The 20778-nt window shown below is 36.3% G+C and overlaps 1 protein-coding gene across 2 annotated transcripts in view; it reads right to left on the minus strand.

Moving 5' to 3' along the window:
* The window catches only part of DCDC1 (doublecortin domain containing 1), a 497588-nt gene that overhangs the window by 271699 nt on the left and 205111 nt on the right, over nt 1–20778 (minus strand). For both annotated transcript variants that reach the window (XM_055094254.2, XM_055094255.2), the window contains exon 10: nt 2022–2114. In XM_055094254.2, coding sequence (XP_054950229.2) covers nt 2022–2114 — 93 coding nt within the window. The remainder of the gene's footprint in view (nt 1–2021; nt 2115–20778) is intronic.

A 20778-nucleotide genomic window follows, 5' to 3' on the forward strand; every position in this document is an offset into this window, starting at 1 on the left:
CGCTGTGTATTTGTTTTTGAAGTAAGCAAAAGACTTTTTGAGCCAGAGCTGAAAAAGCAAATATATGACAAACTAAGACATTGTGTAAGAAGAACACTGAAATATATAGTGCTAAAAAAATAAAGATGATGATAACAAAGAAGAAACACCAAATAAACATAATTGCCATTAGATTTTCCAGAAAAGATAATTTTCATTTCCAATGTTGCTAACAAGGTAAGATTTAAAACTACGTATTTGCTATACTGATCATTTTCCAAGGCCACTTCAAGTTTTTAGTCATTGAAATTTTAATTTTGCATAAAATATCAAAAGGCAAAATAATTACAATGTTTAAAAAGAAAATAATCTGTCATTCTTTTACAATATTTTCTATTTAATCTCTAATGATAATTGGTATTGCTATAGATATTATTTTAATTATACTAATTAATCTAGAGAGACTTCTTTGCATTTCCCAAAGTTTCCAAGATACATGGTAGATTCACTTTTAGCTTACTGTGAAAATGTAATTAAATTCTCCAATTCTGGTAAAACATTTTTCAAACACACAGAGAATGATATTTTTTCAAATTTATAATTAACAACCTAGTCTTGTAACTTGTTAATATTCAGGAGAATGAGTCAGAACTATAATTTAAATCTGTGTAATTGCTATTTATTACATTTTAGAAATGGTTTAATTTTCCTTATGAAATATTATCTACTGAGATGGCTAATCAATTTTTACAATATAGTCTTTAATACCAGACAAGTGTGTCCCAAATACTAATATGGTCTCTAATGTAAGAGTAGAATTTACACAGGAAAATTTGGTGCATGCTACCTGTTCATCTATTACAAAACACATGATTAGTAAGGAAGATGAAATCATAAAAGAAATACCAAAACCCTGAAGCTTGAATGCATTTATTTACCAAAATATCAAAAAAGAAATATATGAAAAGTTTATTTTTAAAATATTCACATTATCTTATTTCTGAAGTTACTTTGGATTTTTACTGACAGTGGTACATAGAAATTAGAAAATTCACATTCTTTCCTTAGAAAGATTAAATGCTTTTGCATTCCAGGAAACGACATGAAAATCATTTTCCCCTTTTGTCTAACACCAATTTTGTATTATTTCATTTATGGACTATGCTGTCAACTTCACAGCATGAGCTTTGAAGAGAAGAAGGTTTGCTTTAATAATAATATTGTTTCTCATTACAATATTGTCTAAAGAATCTTCTGATTAGCTCACTTAGGCTTAACATTTGTAAACTATAGTTTTCCCTTGATAAAAAATAACTTTGTTAGTATTTCTAAAATTCAGAACAATAACTCTATTCTTAGAAAACCAGATGTAACAGCAAGATATAGTATTTATCAAAAATTCAAAAAATTTTTGTTTTTCCTGTGTTGGTAGGTTTTATAACTTCCAGTTTCAAATTGCATGTAACAATTTACTAATTTAGAAAACTTATGAGAAAATATTCATAAGACTTTTTTCAGAAAATTATATTTTGATTTATTCTTTCAAGCATACAATTACTTTTCATGCTGTCTATATCAATAAAATGATACCCGGTTGTGATCACTTTGTTTCTATCATAAGTTGTTTTCAGTTAACAAGAGTTGATTTACTATAAGACTCAAAGTAAAATTTATCTTCATTTTAAAATTAGTGTTCATTGCAGGTTTTTTTTTTTTTTTTTTTACGGAGTCTCGCTGTTGCCCAGGCTGGAGTGCAGTGGCACAATCTCTGCTCACTGCAACCTCTGCCTCCCGGGTTCAAGCGATTCTCCTGCCTCAGCCTCCTGAGTAGCTGGGATTACAGGCACCCGCCGCCATGCCCAGCTAATTTTTGTATTTTTAGTAGAGATGGGGTTTCACCATGTTGGTCAGGCTGGTCTCAAACTCCTGACCTTGTGATCTTCCCGCCTCGGCCTCCCAAAGTGCGGGGATTACAGGCGTAAGCCACTGTGCCTGGCCCTCATTGCAGTTTTAAAATACAGTTTACAAAGTTATTTCCTTACTTCTTCCTGTTCCTTATGGTGTTCCTTTGCCGTCATTGAAAGAATGACTTTTTCTGTAATTTTCTCCTTCTGTTCATTCATGACCAGGTTCAACTAGAAAAAACAAATAAACAGCATGAAAGCAGGTATCTATTGACACCTAATAGCAACATTTATTCAAACAACTAGTTAAGCATAATCATGAATGTGATTTGATATTAATTTTGCTGATACATACATGAAAATAAACTCTGAATTTCATTTTTATATTTAAAACATTAAACAAACTGAATCTTTTACTTTCAATCTTTTATTGTTTTGAGGATTACTAAAGATGACTTAGGGCAAGAGTGTCCTTAACTGCAGATATTAGACACTGATGAGTACTTTTTTAAAGCACTTCATTAAAATGGACACAGCAACTTTTTAAAAAAAAATTAGGTTAATATTTCTATTAAATCCTTTCATTATGCGTAGGGAGTAAATTGTTTGCTGTTATGTCGGGATAAGAAGTCAATGACATAAACCAAAAGTGTCAGTTCAACAGTCTAGAATGGTGCTAAATCATTTATAATATTTCATGACAAAGGATCATGTATCTAAATACATAAACAGTTACTTTGAACCTGCTCCATTTACAAAGCTAGATAAAGGTCTTCTACTACTGCTGCCAACCCATGTGTTACAAAAAAATGAATGTGGCCCATTCTATATTTTTTTATAAATAATCCTTATAGAAACAAATGCTATTTTCATGCTAAACATGCAATTGTTATGTTTTATATGAAATTCTTATTTTCAAACAAAAATGATGTTAAACTCCCAAAATAATATTTGCTCAACAGACTGACATTAATAGAGAACAAGAGCCTAACAGAGAACCCTCTGAATTGGAATATTTAATAATTCTTTAGCAACGGACTTGCCATACCATATTTCCTTATTGAGGATTGGAGTAAAAATGAATAACGACCATGTTTTTACATTTTGTTTTGTTAGTGTTGTTATTTTAAGTAAGCTTTCTCAACTGTATGCCCGGAAAATCATGTCTGAGTGAACATAAATCTTTAATCCAAACCCTACCTGAAGACTTACTCCTATATTTGGCATAAAATAGAGGAAGGGAGGTTCAAAAATATGACCTCTTGAATCTAGATGTGCATATATACTAGAATAATAGTATTAAACCTGTAGACACTTCATCTGATGATATGAGACACAGCTAAGTATATCAGAGATTCCGTTTTGTTAGAGAGAAAAGGCCCAGGAATCTTTTGGTGATTCTGATGATCGCCCTAGATAAGGAGTTGGGAAATGTTTCTGTAAAGGGCCAGATCGTAAATATTTTAGGCTTTATGGGGGTGGGGGGAGAATAATACAATCTCTGTTGCAATTACTTGACTCTGCCATTGTAGCATGAAATAGACACTAAATATATATACACACATTATATATATATACACGTATATACATATCTATTTCATGCTACAATGGCAGAGTCATGTATATATATGTATATGAGCATGACTGTGCTTCAACAAAACTTTAAAAAACAACAATAACAACATGTGGCAGGCTGAATTTGGCCAACAAGCAGTGGTTGGCCAATCCCTGCCCTAGACTGAGAATCAGTGATAAAGAGTTTTTGAAAAATCATTATGTGAAACTATTTTCAAGGGATATATAAAAAAGCCCTTAATACTAAGAAAACTTAAATATCAAGCTCAACTTCCACAACATGGAAGCCTAGGTGTGAACCATGGCACAACATATTGGTCTCAAGCATCTGTTTATTTGATCAGGGGAGCTCTCATCTCGAGAGGAAACGGGTGTAGAAGAGAGGGACTGGAGAATATTTACCAAGTTCATCTATTCTTTACAAAATTTATTTCCAAATGCAAAAACTTTCAGAACAGATCTTTCTTAAAGGGAAGCAAAACAAAACAAAAACAGAGCCATGAAACTCTTTGGTGCCACAGCAGGTGAGGCCGATGCTAACGAGTTTTCAGGGCCATGACATTTAGAACTGCTGCCAGGGAACTTTTTATTCAAAAGGTGGGAATTCTTTACCTTTGAAAGCACCACAGTTGGAAAAAAAAATCACCTCCACTCTAATATTCAACTACTAAAGAAGCACTAGCTAATCTACATAAAAGGGGGAAAACAGACCAATGCTACTGAAAAGCATCACAACATAGTCCCAAAAGGGAAGTGCAGTAAGATATTAAGAAATAAATGGTCATCAAAATATAAGGATACACACATGGGTCCTTTTCTAGAAATAGACAAGGCATTCCAAAAGATACATTTTAATGAAATCATTTAGAGGAAATCGCTGAAAGTAAAAAGTCAAATTAAGAGAGGGCATTTTCAGCCTGAGGTATTAATAATATGCAGTGCTAACAGCATCTTTCCCTCAAACCCCATGACATGGTAACAATGGTAAGATTCTTCTCTCCTGTCACCTTTAATGAGAATATCCTGTTTCTTCATTAAAATAAAACTATATGCTTTCGATTTGTGGTTCTTATCTAAAATATATGAAATAACTTTTTGTCAATGGGTTTGATATTTCTGAGGTTGATTTTTCATGTGTTAAGAAGGGTAGAGATTTCAAAAATTAAAAATTGGAAACAGAAAGGTGGATACAATTTGTATATAACTGAAAATTCAAATCCCCACCATGTAGGGGAGGAGGAAATCAAGTCACTTGGTTCTAAATATATCTTGTCCCTTTTAAATATAAGAAGGCATCTTCAAATAGTCTTTGTGCACATGAAAATCTAACAAGCTAAACAGGAAGGTTTCATTCATCATTTTTGTCAGGCCTTGCTGCTAAGATTTTTAAAACTTGTAACAAACATTAGCCATACATACTTAGGTTAAAGTTCGGTTCATTCAATACTAATGGCAACCAGAATAGAACAATCAAGAAACTAGTCAAGAACAGTATCCAAAATGAAAGAAACAAGAAACGTAATGGCTCTATCAAAGAAAACTGAACAAAATTTTTTCAGGAAAATGGTCTGGTTAGACAAATAGAAGATAAAAAGGAATAAATTCACATTAAGCAGTTAGTTTAGAAACTAAGGGAAAAAAATCCACAAAGGTGTACCTGAAGTAACAGATTCCAATGAAACAATTTCCATTGGTTGTTACCTTCCAAACTATATCAGTTTACTTAAAACTATTAATACTAAGGTGTCAGGCACTGTGCCCTCTCCAAAGCCCTAAGGGGTCATAGTTTAGTAATATATAGTTCTTTTTAAAACATGTAGCCCCTTGTGACCATAATTAAAAGTGCTCTTAATTCTGAGGAATTCTTCAAATGTTTGCTGGCTCAGGAAGCTCTCTTATGGACATCCTAGAGGGGAAAACGGACTCAAGACCTCCTGCTGGAGAAATACAGTCAGAACAGCAGTGATCCCATCTCACGTGCATCACTCAGACTGATGGGTTTTATTTTTAACTCTCCCCAAAATATTTTAAAGTGTGCTTAGAAAAATAATACAGATTGTGTAAAAATTTTAACATGTTAAGATCTTTAAAAATCTCTTTTACAGGAGAAAAATACTATAGTAACTCTAGAGTTCAATTATTAATATCTTTAAAAAAGGTACAGTAATTTAACCAGCTAGTGTGTTGTGTCTACCTAATTCATATTGACATTCCAGATAGGTACTAGCCAAAGGGGGAAAAGCCCTTTAGTCCAACCAAACTCTCATTGCTCTGAACTATAGTTCTGCATGTTGTTTTCTCTGTATTAAGAATAGCTAATGATTCAAATGTGAAGTATATGATATGTGTTATATAAAATGTGCTTAATGAATCAACATGACCCAACAAGAAAACTGAATCTATTAATATAAAAAATCCAAGGTTTTCATGAGATCAATAGATCAGTTGATCTATTAATAAATATTTGATCCATATTTTACATGCAGATCAATATAGGTAATACTGTTTTAGCAGAAACAACATGATAATCAGCCTTCATATATATTGACAAGTTTCCCAATGGTCTGCTAATATACAAAAGACTGGGACAAATTACTTATTTATATATACAAAACATGGTTATAAAGGCCAGCTGCAGGTATTTTTTTGGGAAGTGCATTTTAATAAGGTCCTATTCAGTTACAGAACAAATGGAGAAGAAGTAGTTTGCACTACAGAGTTTAGCGCGAGAGCTTTCTCTTTTTCTAACCACGAAATCAATCATTTGTCCAGACTGTGGGAGTCAGAGTTAGTTACTGAAAAGAGCTCCGTATATAAACAAGTCAATAACTCATTGTGTGTTATTGTAGAGCTGAAGAAGTCGGCTTTCAAAGAGCTGCCCCAGCTTCTCTCAGAATGAATGTCACTGTATTCAGGGACTGGGAGAGAGTCCTTTGTTTCTAGCCATTGCTGGCTGCCATTTATGTATGGGAACGGGAGGTGGCTGCTGGGAGAGTGGGGGAAGCCACTATTTGGTATATGGATGTCCAGAAAACTCTGAATTTGGTCAACCTAGTTAATTTGTATCTGGAAATTCATTACTGGAATTAAGAGTGGCCACACAAAAAAATATTTGGTAAAATAATTAAACAATAAATGAGTCTGTACCCTTTCAAATTGGATAGGACTGATATTTTTGGTTGCCTACCTGTCCACAAAAATGAATCCAAAATCCAGGCATTGGTTTGAAAAGTTCGAATGTATAAAATCAAACTGGTGGAAAGGTCAACATATCAAATAAATGCTATCTGTTCCTGCCATAAATAGTAAGGTTGATTCTTGGGACTATCAAATGGAGTTTTCAAAGGATATGTGTGTGTGTATGCGTGTGTGTGTGTGTGTGTATACACATATGCTTCTTTTATTTATCTCTATTACACATATAAGTTCATAGAGAAGGTGTATTTTAGGATAATAGAATTTCTTTAAAGAATGACTTTATGTGCTCAACATTTGTGATAAATTAAGGATATATTCCAACTATCTTTGACTTAAAATTAATTTAAATGTTTTTTAAATTCCTAAAATTAATGAGATATTATAATCTTATGTATTTGATCTTAATAATTGTTAAATACCTACTATTAATTCAGAATCAGACTAGGGACTATGAAGAAGCACAAGATAGGGTTGAACCACCATGCCTGGCTAATTTTTTTTTTTTTTTTTTTTTTTTTTTTGTATTTTTAGTAGAGATGGGGTTCACCATGTTGGCCAGGCTGGTCTTGAACTCCTGACCTCAGGTGATCTGCCCACCTTGGCCTTCCAAAGGGCTGGGAATATAGGCGTGAGCCACCATGCCCAGCCCTAGTCATTTAAATAGTTATTTTAGGTCATGATTTCTCTCAGAAAGCCTCTCCTTTTCCCCGTTGGTTTACTTAAGGTGCAACATGGAAGAAGGGGTTGTGTGGCTTTCATATCCTCAAGGTGTTGGGGGAAGGGGCCTCTGATGTTGTGCTGCCCTTTGGAATGTACACATTGACACAGCAGCTGCTGGTCGATGGAAGGATGGCCCACGTTCACTTGGCTGCTGGATGCCCCACTGGCCTGCAGTGTGTGAACTTGTGGCCCATTCTTTTGGCTCAGGCATTTTTTTATGGTGGTGCTTCCTAGATGATCCAACCTAAACTTGACTTCCTGTGTTATTAGAAACTCCTTCTAACGTCCGGCTGAAACACCCACTTGACCTTGGCTTAACTGGTCTGTGACACTATCATCACTATAGAGCCATCTTTCCTTGAGTATGCCAATATCCTGTGACAAACATCCCAGCCTAACTCTCAGTTACTTCCACGACCTAGGACACATGAAAACCAAGCGTGGTTCAGAAAATCTCAGGCCTCCTTCCGCCTGTCTTTGATATGCCATCGTGTCGAGGTGGCTGTATCCTAGGTTGCTACAGCATAGCTTCTTCCTGTGTCTCAATATTAAGGGGAGTGGGGCAGAAGTCCCTTCTGCCTAAGCACTTGTTTTCATTTACCTGGTACTTGTCTTCCTCCCTAAGCTACACCCTGCAGAAGGAGCATTTAGGACTCACTCATCTGGCTGTTTGAGTTTTATTCTCCCTTTTCTTAGACTTCTTCCTGTATTTCCTCTAGGACAGAAGGGGCTGAAATTTTATTTTATTTCTGTGTTGTTTCTTTCTTATTCCTCACTCCAGCAAAGGTTCAACAACAGACAGAGTCCTACTCTTAACTTTAAAGGGGGAAATTTGTGGGCTGAGCCTTCTAAGTTTAACTGTGTATATGCTAATTGGGAGGAGTAAAGGTTTTTCTTGAGAGGCAAATTTTCTCTCAAGGAAACAGCCTTTTTTGCAAGGATATTGTCTTGTTGGACAATTCCATTGAACACTCAGCAACAATATTATTGTGACAAGTTCTAGGGATGCCTGGGGGCTAGTTTTGGCAGCTTTGTACTTGCAAAGGCCTGAAAGAAAAGCACACTGATAATTTAAAAATCATTACCCTGGTTATATTAACCATTATAATATATGAAGGACTTCTTTAAACTTGTGACATGATTAAGATATTTGAGTTGGATACCTTAGGTTCCAAGGAATAGATACTCGCTCAGATCTTCTAAATTCATGGGACATTTACTGTGAGGACATATGTGACATATCTATTAGGGCTGATGGGTTGCAATCAATGGGAGCTGATCCAGGCTAACTTAGGCAAAACCAGAATTTAATAGGATGGCAGGTGGTAGCCCATGGAATTCAAGGGAAGGCCAAAGAAAGAGTCTGTAGAGAGTGGGAATCACTCCAGACATCTCGATCTAAGGGACAGTCTCTTTACAGTGCTGCTAATGGTACAGATTTTCTCTAATTCTTTATGCCTCTAAGTGGCTCCCTTCATGACTATCTCTTAAGAGAGAGGCTGATTGGCCTGGCTAGGGTCAGGGGCCTACCCCTTAGCTCGCAGAGCACAGTTCCTCCAAAACTCAGAGTGGTAGTGGAAGAAATGCAGTAGAGAGGCAGTTTGAGAGGGCAAGCTGAGTTCAGGTTAGGGCACATGGCATTCTTGATCATGGCAGAATATCTAAGCAAAAAGTTTATAATCTGGCTACTGAGTCAGGACTAATTTAGAACCATTTTCTCCACAGAATGTGTAAGAGCTAGAATTTATTATTACAAAAAAAAAAAAAAAAAAAACAGGAAAGGAAAAAGATCTTAGCCATTTAAGGCCGGGCGCTGTGGCTCACACTTGTAATCCCAACAGTCTGGGAGGCTGAAGTGGGTGGATCACGTGAGCTCAGGAGTTCGAGACCAGCCTGGGCAACATGGCAAAACCCCATCTCTACCAAAAATACAAAAAACTAACCAGGCATGGGATAATCACTTGAGCCTGGAGGTAGAGGTTGCAGTGAGCCAAGACTGTACCACTGCACTCTAGCCTGGACAACAGAGCAAGAAACACCCTGTCTCAAAAAATAAAATAAATAAATAAATAAATAAGTTTCTTTAAGTGCTAAGTAAGTTTTGGAGAATTCCCTTTTTTGTCCTTTTAGACAAAGTATAACCCTTTTAAAATAATGCTCTTTTAAAATGGTTGTTATGCTTTGGTTTGCTGATTATCAAATATTATGATGGTTTCTTTTATACAGAGCAAGACTCCGTGTCAAAAAAAAAAAAAGTTCACAGTCTCTTTGATCCAGAAATTCCACTTCTTTTTTTATTTCAATAGTTTTCAAGGTACAGATGGTTTTCAGTTACATGGATAAGTTCTTTAGTGGTGATTTCTGAGATTTTGGTGCACCTGTCACCCAAGCAGTATACACTGCGCCCAATATGTAGTATTTTATCCCTCACCCCCTCCCAACTTCCCCCCAAGTCCCCAAAGTCCATTATATTACTCTTATGCCTTCCCATCCTCAAAGCTTAGCTCCCACTTATAAATGAGAACATATGATATCTGGTTTTCCATTACTGAATTACCTCACTTAGAATAATGGCCTCCAGCTCCGTCCAAGCTGCTGCAAAAGACATTATTTTATTCCTTTTTATGGCTGAGTAGTATTTTATGGTGTATATATACCACGTTTTCTTAATCCACTCATTGGTTGATGGGCACCTGCAAATTGTGCTGCTATAAACATGCATATGTGCATGTGTCTTTTTCTTACAATGACTTCTTTTCCTTTGGGTAAGTACCCAGTAGTAGTGAGAGGTGAAGCCAGCTGGACTTCCTGGGTCAAGAGGGCACTTGGAGAACTTTTCTGTCTAGCTAGAGGATAGTAAATGCACCAATCAGTGCTCTGTGTCTAGCTAAAGGATTGTAAACGCACCAATCAGCACGCTATAAAATGGATCAATCAGCACTCTGTAAAATGGACCAATCAGCACTCTGTAAAATGGACCAATCAGCAGGATGTGCACGGGGCCAAATAAGAGAATAAAAGCTGGCCACCCCAGCCAGCAGCAGCAACCCGCCCAGCAGCAGCAACCTGCTCGGGTCTGCTTCCACGGTGTGGAAGCTTTGTTCTTTTGCTCTTCACAATTAATGTTGCTGCTGCTCACTCTTTGGGTCTGCACTAACTTTATGAGCCATAACACTCACCACGAGGGTCTGCGGCTTTATTCCTGAAGTCACCGAGACAACGAACCTACCAGGAGGAACAAACAACTCCAGACGCGCCACCTTTAAGAGCTGTATCACTCACTGCGAAGGTCTGCGGCTTCACTCCAGAAGTCAGCGAGACCACGAACCCACAGGAAGGAAGAAACTCCAGACACCTCTGAACATCTGAAGGAACAAACTCCGGACACACCATCTTTAAGAGCTGTAACACTCGCCGCAAGGGTCCGCAGCTTCATTCTTGAAGTCAGCAAGACCAAGAACCCACCCGAAGGAATAAATTCCGGACACAGAAGGATTGCTGGATCAAATGGTTGTTCTACTTTCAGTTCTTTAAGGAATCTCCATACTGTTTTCCACGGTGGGTGTACTAATTTACATTCCCACCAGCAATTTAAAAGTGTTGCCTTTTCACCACATCTACACTAACAGCTATCGTTTGTTGACTTTTTAATTATGGCCATTCTTCCAGAAGTAATGTGGCATCTCTCATTGTGGTCTTAATTTGCCAGAAATTCCACTTCTAAAAATTTGTCAGCAGGAAATAACTATGGATATGCACCCAAAGATTGACTAAGAGGATGACAAAACATTGCTTGCAACAGTAAAAGGATTGCATGCTATGTAAATGTTCAAAAATAAGGGGATTAGTAAAATAAACCAGTAGGGTAGAATATCATCATCTATTTAAAATAATGCCATGAAATATTTAACAATGGGAAATAATATCATTACATTAAATGAAAAATCAAGTCTCAAAAAGTAAATAAAATTTTAAATATGGATCAGTATACATAAAAAGGGCATATGCCAAAATATTGAGAATAGCTACTCAGAATGGTGAGGCCATGATAAGTAGTATAACCCTCTTTCTTTTTAATTTATATCAGATTTACTCAACTAAATTTTCTACAATATCTATCTATCTATCTTTCTATCTGTATAAAGAGAAAGAGATGCATTAATTTTGTAATAAGAAAGCCTCTTTTTAATACTCCTTTCCTTGTCACCCACCAATATATCTAATTTACTACTGTACTTATTTCTTATCATCTATGTCCACACTTTCTCCAACATAATTGCTTTTTCCCTTATATCTTCTCAATTTTTAAAAGATCAAATATAATTCAAAAAACCCTAAAATTCATAAAAATAGACAAAAGGAGATAAACTATTATCACCTTTGCTTTTAAAATTGCCAACAGGCTACTAAACTTCTGTGGGAATCAAAAAAAGAATGTAGTGCAAATTGTGTCGGGCAATGGAAGATTAATAAATTCTTATTTAAGAATTGCATTAAACTATATTTCCTGCTTCTTAAAAGTGAACGGAAATGAGAACAAAGATAAGGAAGAGAAAAGGGTGGGATACTCACTGCCTACTCTGTCACACTGTTCTGGGCACGGCAGATACACTGTATCATTCAGCTCTCAAAATAACTTCAGCACATTTGTGTAAATGATGCTTAAAGAAGTTAAGTAGCATGCTCATGAACACAAGGCAAAGAAAATTGAAAAACTAGGATTCAAATCCAGGCATGTCTAACTTCAGCCGCTTATGATTTTTAATTTTGTCTTGGATACACCAGAAAATATGATAAAATGAAAAAATAGCTAGATAGTAACAAACTGGCAATTTTTAAATTCAAATCGAAGCATAAAATTATGAAAGCTTAGAGTCAAAAATCAGAATTCTATTATGATTTTTTATGACCTAATGAGAAAACAAATTACATTTGGAGCCTTTAATCTAGGAGAATTCATTTTGGAAGATTATACAAAAAAGAAACTGGATAAAGATCCCCTGGCTGTCTGCAATTATTAATGAAACTTACCTAACCTCTACTTCATCTCTAGGATTATCAAAAACAGCACCCAATGTCATTATTTTTTCATACTGAAAATATCCATTAATCTATTCTAATACAATACAACAATTAATGAATACTCAGAGGTGCTGTTAACAGTTTTGTATTTAATATTTTAGACATTTTCCTAGGCACATGTATAGAAATATAGGTATATGTAAAGTACATGAATGTTATGTTTACAGAAATGGTATCACATCGCCATATTAGTTGACAGCTTGCTTATTTTGCATAGCAATGCATTCAAATGTTCCTTAAAAACATCTTAAGCAGACCTATAACTATCTAGTCACCTATAGTTATCGAAAGGTACAAAGGTCAAAAGGTACAAAGTTTCCATTAGAAGGTATAAGTTTTAGTGATCTATTGCACAGCCTGGTGACCGTAGTTAATAATATGTTGTATATATTTTAAAATTTTAAATGTTCTCACCACAAAACAGTGATAATTATGTGGTAATGGACATGTTAATTCACTTGATGTAATCATTCCATGATGTGTGTGTCTCATAACATCACATCGTACCTCATAAATATAATTATTATTTGTCAATTAAAAATAAAATTAAATATGAATAATTTTCATTCAACCTGGTTCAATTTTTTCATTTCATGTCTAATTGAAAGCTGTCTCCTCACCACAGTGCAAATTAGACTTGCGACACAAGAAGTTTGGAATAGGGATAGAAGCACACTGTCTTTTTATTTTCATAATCCTTAACTCTGTCGCTATTGGGGACACATCATTTTTGCCTCCATTCCATTGGAGAGAGCTTACTCACATGGCCATTTCCAACTGTAAGTCAGGCTGGGAGATAGAGTATAGTTGTATTTCAAAAAAAGAAAAGAGTGATTCTAATGGAAAGCTAAAAGTCTCCACCACAGTGTTGCTCTATGCAGGGTAACCATGTGATCTACTGTTTAAATCAGGAGTTGCTAAGAGTGAAATAATTAGGCAGAGATAACAAGTAAATTCTAGGAGCGTTTTGGGAAAATTCTCTTCCACTATTTCTCTGCTTACTAAAGTCCTCTAATCTCTTTGGGTCGCCTTTCCTGAGGCAGTCTGTCATCTCCTTTGTGTCACCAAAACAGTGTATTCACAGCTCGAGCACATCAGCTCACATATTTGTTGAAATTATTTACTGTCTTTCTACTTTCTACTGTCTTGTGGTGTGCTTACACCTCCACTCTGCACCTGTGGCCATCCAAGAGGTTACTGAGTCTTCCCATTTCATTTGGTCCTAGTTGAGAGACAACAATCATGGCAAACCATGCCACAATGGGGCGGGCTAATTGGCTCAGTCCTGACTAACCACAGAACGGCATAATTAGTTCAGGAATGAGCAAAATTGGAACACTCAGGAATCCTTCCATGGGCTTTAATGTGTGGGAACTGAGAGAAAGATGGTTTCTTTCTCCATCCAGTGGCCCAGCTGCCATCTATCTCTACATATTGTTGCCATAAGGGAATACAGACTCTGAAGTTTGGATATATTCTCAATAATGGGTCAAAAATTTTTTAAACCTTGAGCAGGCTAAACCATACATATACCTATATTTTGGATTTAGCTGGTTTTTGAGCTCTAATGTAAGACAAAAATCTGACAATGTCACTGTCCACTCCAAACCCCTCAGTGACTCCCTACTGCCTACAGGTTAGAAACCCAAGCTCTTTATCATGGCATTACTATCTGGCTTCCCCCTCCTCATCTGCCTCTTCTCCCATCCCCTTCCTTACAACTCTGACTTGCCCTTACACTATGTCATAGTTATTCTCATGTTATACAACTATCTCATGTCATCAATGCCCCTACATCCTGAAATTATGAGAGACTCTCAAAATCTACTCTTCAAACCCCCATCGCATTATCAAGCTCCTTCCCCACTCTGGGAATTCCCACTGTAATTACTTGTTATAACCATAAATTATGTTGTGGGTTGTGGAGAATATAAGGATAAAAAGTAGATTACTGGCCAGTCGCAGTGGCTCACGCATGTAACCCCAGTATTTTGGGAGGCCGAGGTGGGTGGATCACTTGAGGTCAGGAGTTCCAGACCAGCCTGGCCAACATGGTGAAACCCCATCTCTCCTAAAAATACAAAAATCAGCCGGGCATGGTGGTGGGCGCCTGTAATCCCAGCTACTCGGAAGGCTGAGGCACAAGAATCGCTTGAACCCAGGATGCAGAGGTTGCAGTGTGCTGAGATTGTGCCACAGCACTCCAGCCTGGGCGATAGAGCCAGACTCAGTCTTAAAACACACACACACACACACACACACACACACACACACACACACACGCAGATTACCATAACTCTATGCTGTATCATTCACACAGTGTCATGCACACACACACACACACACACACACACACACACTCTCACACCTGTGCCACTGTTCAAACTGTTGCTCTGCCTATAATAATATGGTTTGGATCTGTGTCCACACCCAAATCCCATGTTGAACTGTAATCACCAGTGTTGGGGGAGGGACCTGGTGGGAGGCGATTAGATCATGGGGGCAGATTTCTCCCTTGCTATTCTCACGATAGCGAGTGAGTTCTCACAAGATCTGGTTGTTAAACAGTGTGTGGCACTTCCCCTCACTCTCTCTCTCCTACTCCGGCATGTGAAGAAGGTGCCTGCTTCCCCTTCACCTTTCTCCATGATGGTAAGTTTCCTGAGGCCTCCCTGGCCATGCTTCTTCTACAGCCTATGGAACTGTGAGTCAATTAAACCTCTTTTCTTCATAAATTACCCAGTGTCAGGTAGTTCTTTATAGCAGTATGAGAACAGACTAATACAAATGCTCTCCCTCAACTAACACTCACACATACACTCAGACTCTGCTCTGGTTTCCCTCCAGGAAGCCTGCTCTGACTTCTCAGTCCTAGGCCCAGGAGCCCATCTTTGATACCCTCTACTGTGCTCCTATATTAATTATGCAGGGTGCTATCACAGCACTTATCACAGTGGTAAGTGGTGTCTCTTACATGTTGATCCCTTCTACCAGACTGAGCTCCTCTAAAGTAGGCTCTTAGTATGTATTCATCTCTACATCTCTCATGTCTAGCACAGAATAGATATTTAACAAATACCAGTTAACCTGAACAGAGCTGTAGTGAAAATTATGGCTGGGATAAATAGAATTATTAAAAGAAATTCTGGAAAGCCCTGAAGTCTGGTGCAATATATAAATATAAATAAAGGAGGATAAAGAGTCCATTGTCTGAAGCCATCTTCATCATGCAAAGCTAGCCTTTTACAACATATAAGGTTAGAAAAGGCTGTAAAAGGGAACCCTGGCACTGGATTTCATTACTGGCTCCATCCTCTCTGGAGCGCAAGTGTCCATTCCTGCTGTGAAAGGCTAATGTGAATGCATTACTATGCCCTACTATGTGGTTCTTCTTCCCAGGTGTTCAGCCTTGTGTTCTGCCAGTTACCACTCTGACCAGAAGCATTTTTAGGCAAAGGGACATTTATTGTATAAACTTGTAACTAATATATAACCTCAGAAGATTTATTTTTACTTAGTTCTGACTTTCAGAACCCAATTTGGATTCTAAATTTTTACTGTCCCGCATTTCTAATCCTGTTCATTTTTCAAAAAAGCTAAAACTTTTGTTGTTCACAATGGTTTGAATTTGGATACTAAAGAGGACTAATTTACTTAGTCTGAAATGGATTCCATTTTGCTTTCCAAAAAGTTTGACCTCTCAACTTTATCTAGAACCTAGGTCTTTTGATATTTTCATGTTCAATGTTTGAATTCATCATCATCATCCATCAGTAGAGGAGAGATAATTTCTTGAGGACTTACTATGTGCCAGGCACTGTGCTAGTGCTGGCACTGTCTCACTTATCTTTAAGAAAGTACTGTAGGGGGGAAGAGTCAAGTATGTTTGAGCTATTTGTCCCAAAACATGACCCATTTCTCAAGACACAAACTTGGAAATCTCCACAGAAAAAATAATCTCCTTCCTTTGAATTCTTTTTGTGTCACATGTACAGAATTTTGCATCATCAACATCATTCAAAAAATATTTATTGAATACTCATTATGTGTCAAGGTTAGGAAACAGTGGTTAACAAGCCAGACATTTCCCTCATGGAGCTTAACATCTTAGAAAGAAGGCAGACATAGGACAAGTAGGAGTAAGTATGACAAGCATAAAAAGAAGTGTGGAATTTGGAGGGAAACTACCCTAGGCTGGAGGCCACACCAGTAAATGCTCCCATGAGCCGGCAAGTTATGAAGCTAAAGGTGGGCAAGAGGTGACCACGTCAAGGTGGACAAGGGAAGAGCATTCTAGGCAGAGGAGACATTAGAGTCACCTCGTCCACAATATATCTCATACAGTATCTTCATCTTCAATATAACCCTAAAAAAATCATTATTGTCATTTTGCAGATGAGAAAAACTAAGACTCAGAGGTCGGACCAGTTAATAAGATTAGAACTCTTGATGACTGGAATCTAAAACATTTCCAGTATGCTTAGCTCCTTCTCAAACTTGCCTTGCCCAGCCCATTTGGATTAGCAGTTGGCAAACTGTTTCTGTAAAGAAACAGATAGTAAATACTTTTTAGGCTTTGCACACCAGAGGCAAAAACAAGGATAAAATATATGAACTTAAATAACAAGAGGGAAAAGAATTTCATGATGTGTTTTACAAAATTCAAAATGTAATTGAGTACAATATTTTGAAATACAGATCTACTAATGAGAAGAATGTAATTCCTTTTAGGAGAATAACATTTCACTTAACTAGAGCTCAAAGCTAATGTTTCCTATCATTGAATCAATCACAAATATTCATCTGTGAAAACCATTCTAACTTTCTGATCATATCAAAACACGCGGCCAGTCAGATCTGGCCCCCAGGCTTAGCAACCCCTGAATTGGACTATAAACACTGAGATCAGTACTGAACAATAATTTAATGTGAGGCACACATGTAATTTTAAATTATCTAGTAGCTGCAGTAAAAAGAAACAGGTAAAATTTATTTTAGTAATGTATTTTCTTTACCAAAAATGTAATTATTTATACATATAATTAATACAAAAAGTATTAATGGGCTATCTTGCCATCTTTTTTCATACTAAATCTTTGAAGTCCAGTGTGAATTTTACATTTGCAACATGTCTTAATTTGGACTAGACACATGTCAAGCATAGCCCAGGGACAGGTCTGTGTCAGTCTGGGCATGTATAAATAAGAAAGGCAGAAAATATAAAATCTGTGTTCCACTGAAGAATGCAAATTCTGTTTAAAGATGATAACTGCCACTCAGCTGCACAAAATCCTGTGTGAAAAAGTGAACCAATGTGTTGCCAGATGTTCCAGATTTTATGAGACATATTTCATACTGCACATAGATGCTCAATAAATATTAAGACTTTCAAGTTAAAACAATAATGTTTGCAAATAAAATACTTCAAGAATATCAAAGGAATGAAAGTAGATGATAAAAATATAGAAATAATGATATCCATATTTCCAACCATCTTATAAAAATAAGTTTACCCACTTAGATTTTTCAATAGTATTTTAAAGAATAAAATTATTCAGTTAAAAGTGTTGTAACCGGCCAGGTGGGTGGCTCACATCTCTAATCCTGGCACTTTGGGAGGCCAAGCTGGGAGGATCGCTTAAAGCCAGGAGTTTGAGACCAGACTGGGCAACAAAGCAAGATTCCCTCTCCACAAAACATAAAAAAAAAAATTAAAAAATGAGCTGGGCATGGTAGCACACACCTGTAGTCCTAGCTACTCTCGAGGCTGAAGTGGGAGGATCACTTGAGCCCAGGAGTTCAAGGTTACAGAGCAAGAGCAAGACCATTTCTCAAAAAAAAAAAAAAAAAATATATATATATATATATATTTATATATACATACATATACACACACACACATATATACACACATATATATACATACATATATATGGATAAATGAATATACATATATATATATGTGTGTGTGTGTGTGCAATGGAATATTATTCAGGCCTAAGGAAAGAAAATTCTGATATACGCTAAACATGGGTAAACCTTGAAGACATTATGCCAAGTGAAATAAGCCAAGCACAAAAGGACAAATATTGTGTGATTCGATTTATGAGTTATCTAGAGTAATCAAATTCATAAAAAACAGGAAGCAGAATGGTGGTTGCCAGGGTTGAGGGCAGGGGCAAATGGAGGCTTAGAACTTAATGTACAGCGTTTCAGTTTGGAAAGATGAAAAATGTCTAGAAATGCATGGCAATGATGGTGGTAGAACAATGTGAATATTCTTATGCCACAGAACTGATCAATTAAAAATGATTTAAAATGGTAAAGTTTATATTATGGTATTTTACTACAATAAAAAAGTAGCTGTAACTAACCTGCACAATGTGCACATGTACCCTAAAACTTAAAGTATAATAAAAAAAAATAAAAAATAAAAAATAAAAAAAAATTAAAAAAAATAAAAATTAAAAAATTAAAAAAAATCACAGAATGGGAAAAAAACATATGTTAATAAGAAAAACACTTGTTTTTATTTAATCGACAAATAAAATTTGTATATATTTTTGGTGTGCAATATGATGTTCTGAAATATGTACATATTGCAGAATGGCTAAATCAAGCTCATTAGCCCATGCATTATCTCATATATTTATTATTTTTTGCAATGAGAACACCTAAAATCTACTCTCTTAGCAATTTTCAAATATACAAAACATTGTTTTTATTTTATTTTATTGTATTTTTTTGTTTTTGAGACGGAGTCTCGCTCTGTCACCCAGGCTGGAGTGCAGTGGCGCAATCTCGGCTCACTGCAAGCTCTGCCTCCCAGGTTCATGCCATTCTCCTGCCTCAACCTCCTGAGTAGCTGGAACTACAGGCACCCGCCATCATGCCCGGCTAATTTTTTGCATTTTTTTTTTTTTTAGTAGAAACGGGGTTTCACCATGTTAGCCAGGATGGTCTCGATCTCCTGACCTTGTGATCTGCCCGCCTCGGCCTCCCAAAGTGCTGGGATTACAGGCGTGAGCCACCGCGCCTGGCCAAGCCAATACATTGTTTTTGACTATGGTCACCATGTTGTACAATAGATTTCATGAACTTAATCCTCTTAACTGAAATATTGTATTATTTATCCAAAATCTCCTCATTCCTCATTTCCACCACCAGCCACTGGCAACCATCACTCTAGTCTCTGCTTCTATACATTTGACTGAAAATATCCATTTTTAATCTTTCTTGAAACAGTGAAGTATAGCCTTTCAAATTCAGGCAAATTGGAGAAGAAGAACATGAAACACTGAAATGTTTCATTATAAATGTTTTGAATTGTCTTTTTTCATATTCAAATATGCACACCAACTGCAACAAGATTAGCAATGTCAATTTTTTCAAACTGTGGTAACATTTCTTAGGAGACACAGAAAAATTGATAAGTTTGACTTGCAGTGAGTGTTCTGCTTATATCTAAATAAGCCCCTCCAAAGTGTCTAAAAATATTCAAAACAGTTGCTTTCCTGAGCATTTTATATATTCCCCCCCAATATCATTCTCATAATTGATAGGGATGTATATCAATAAAAATAAAAATATACCAACAAAAAACATACCAATAATATAAATTGGATGTATACCAAAAAAAAATACAAAAAAAAATACAAAAAAAAACCAATAAAAATAATAAAAATAATACCTGCTTTGAGGACTATTAAGAAAATGAAATGAGATTACTTTAATTAGACCAGAAAAATCTCATTATAAACTACAAAGCACTGTGCAAATATTTTTATTGTCAAATAATTAATAAAGCAAAGAGCAACTTTTGTCCTGGTTCCACAGAAAACATCACACATTCCAGAAACAAAAGTCTGAATTGATAGATTACCAAAATAGCTGCTTTCTTCCAGCTAGGTTTATTGGCAAAATATTCTCTATTTCCTCTAATCCATGTAGGGACAAAAAGGTACATTGGTATCCACTCTGTGATTTTTAAGTACAATTTCGTAGGGCAAATGCTTCCCACAACTATTTGGATATCTACACTCTAACCCAGACTGATTTGCATTTATAGAGAAATCAGAGCAGGATGTTCCTAGCTCAATACTACTGCTATCTAGTATCAAAGAAATCCCATCTCCATTTTCTAATGCATGGTCTGTATTTGGAATTCATTTCTGTGGGAGGTCATAGAGTCAAACACTACAACTGAGAAAGGAACTGTTATTCACGATGCAGGCAGTAAGTGTGAGCCAAGATTGCCAGGGCAATCAAATCTCATGCTTCAAGAAAGAAAATCATCATTTGCAAGGTCAGAAAGGAATTT

The sequence above is a fragment of the Pan paniscus genome, chromosome 9 (assembly GCF_029289425.2).
Source record: "Pan paniscus chromosome 9, NHGRI_mPanPan1-v2.0_pri, whole genome shotgun sequence".
Lineage (NCBI taxonomy): Eukaryota > Metazoa > Chordata > Mammalia > Primates > Hominidae > Pan > Pan paniscus.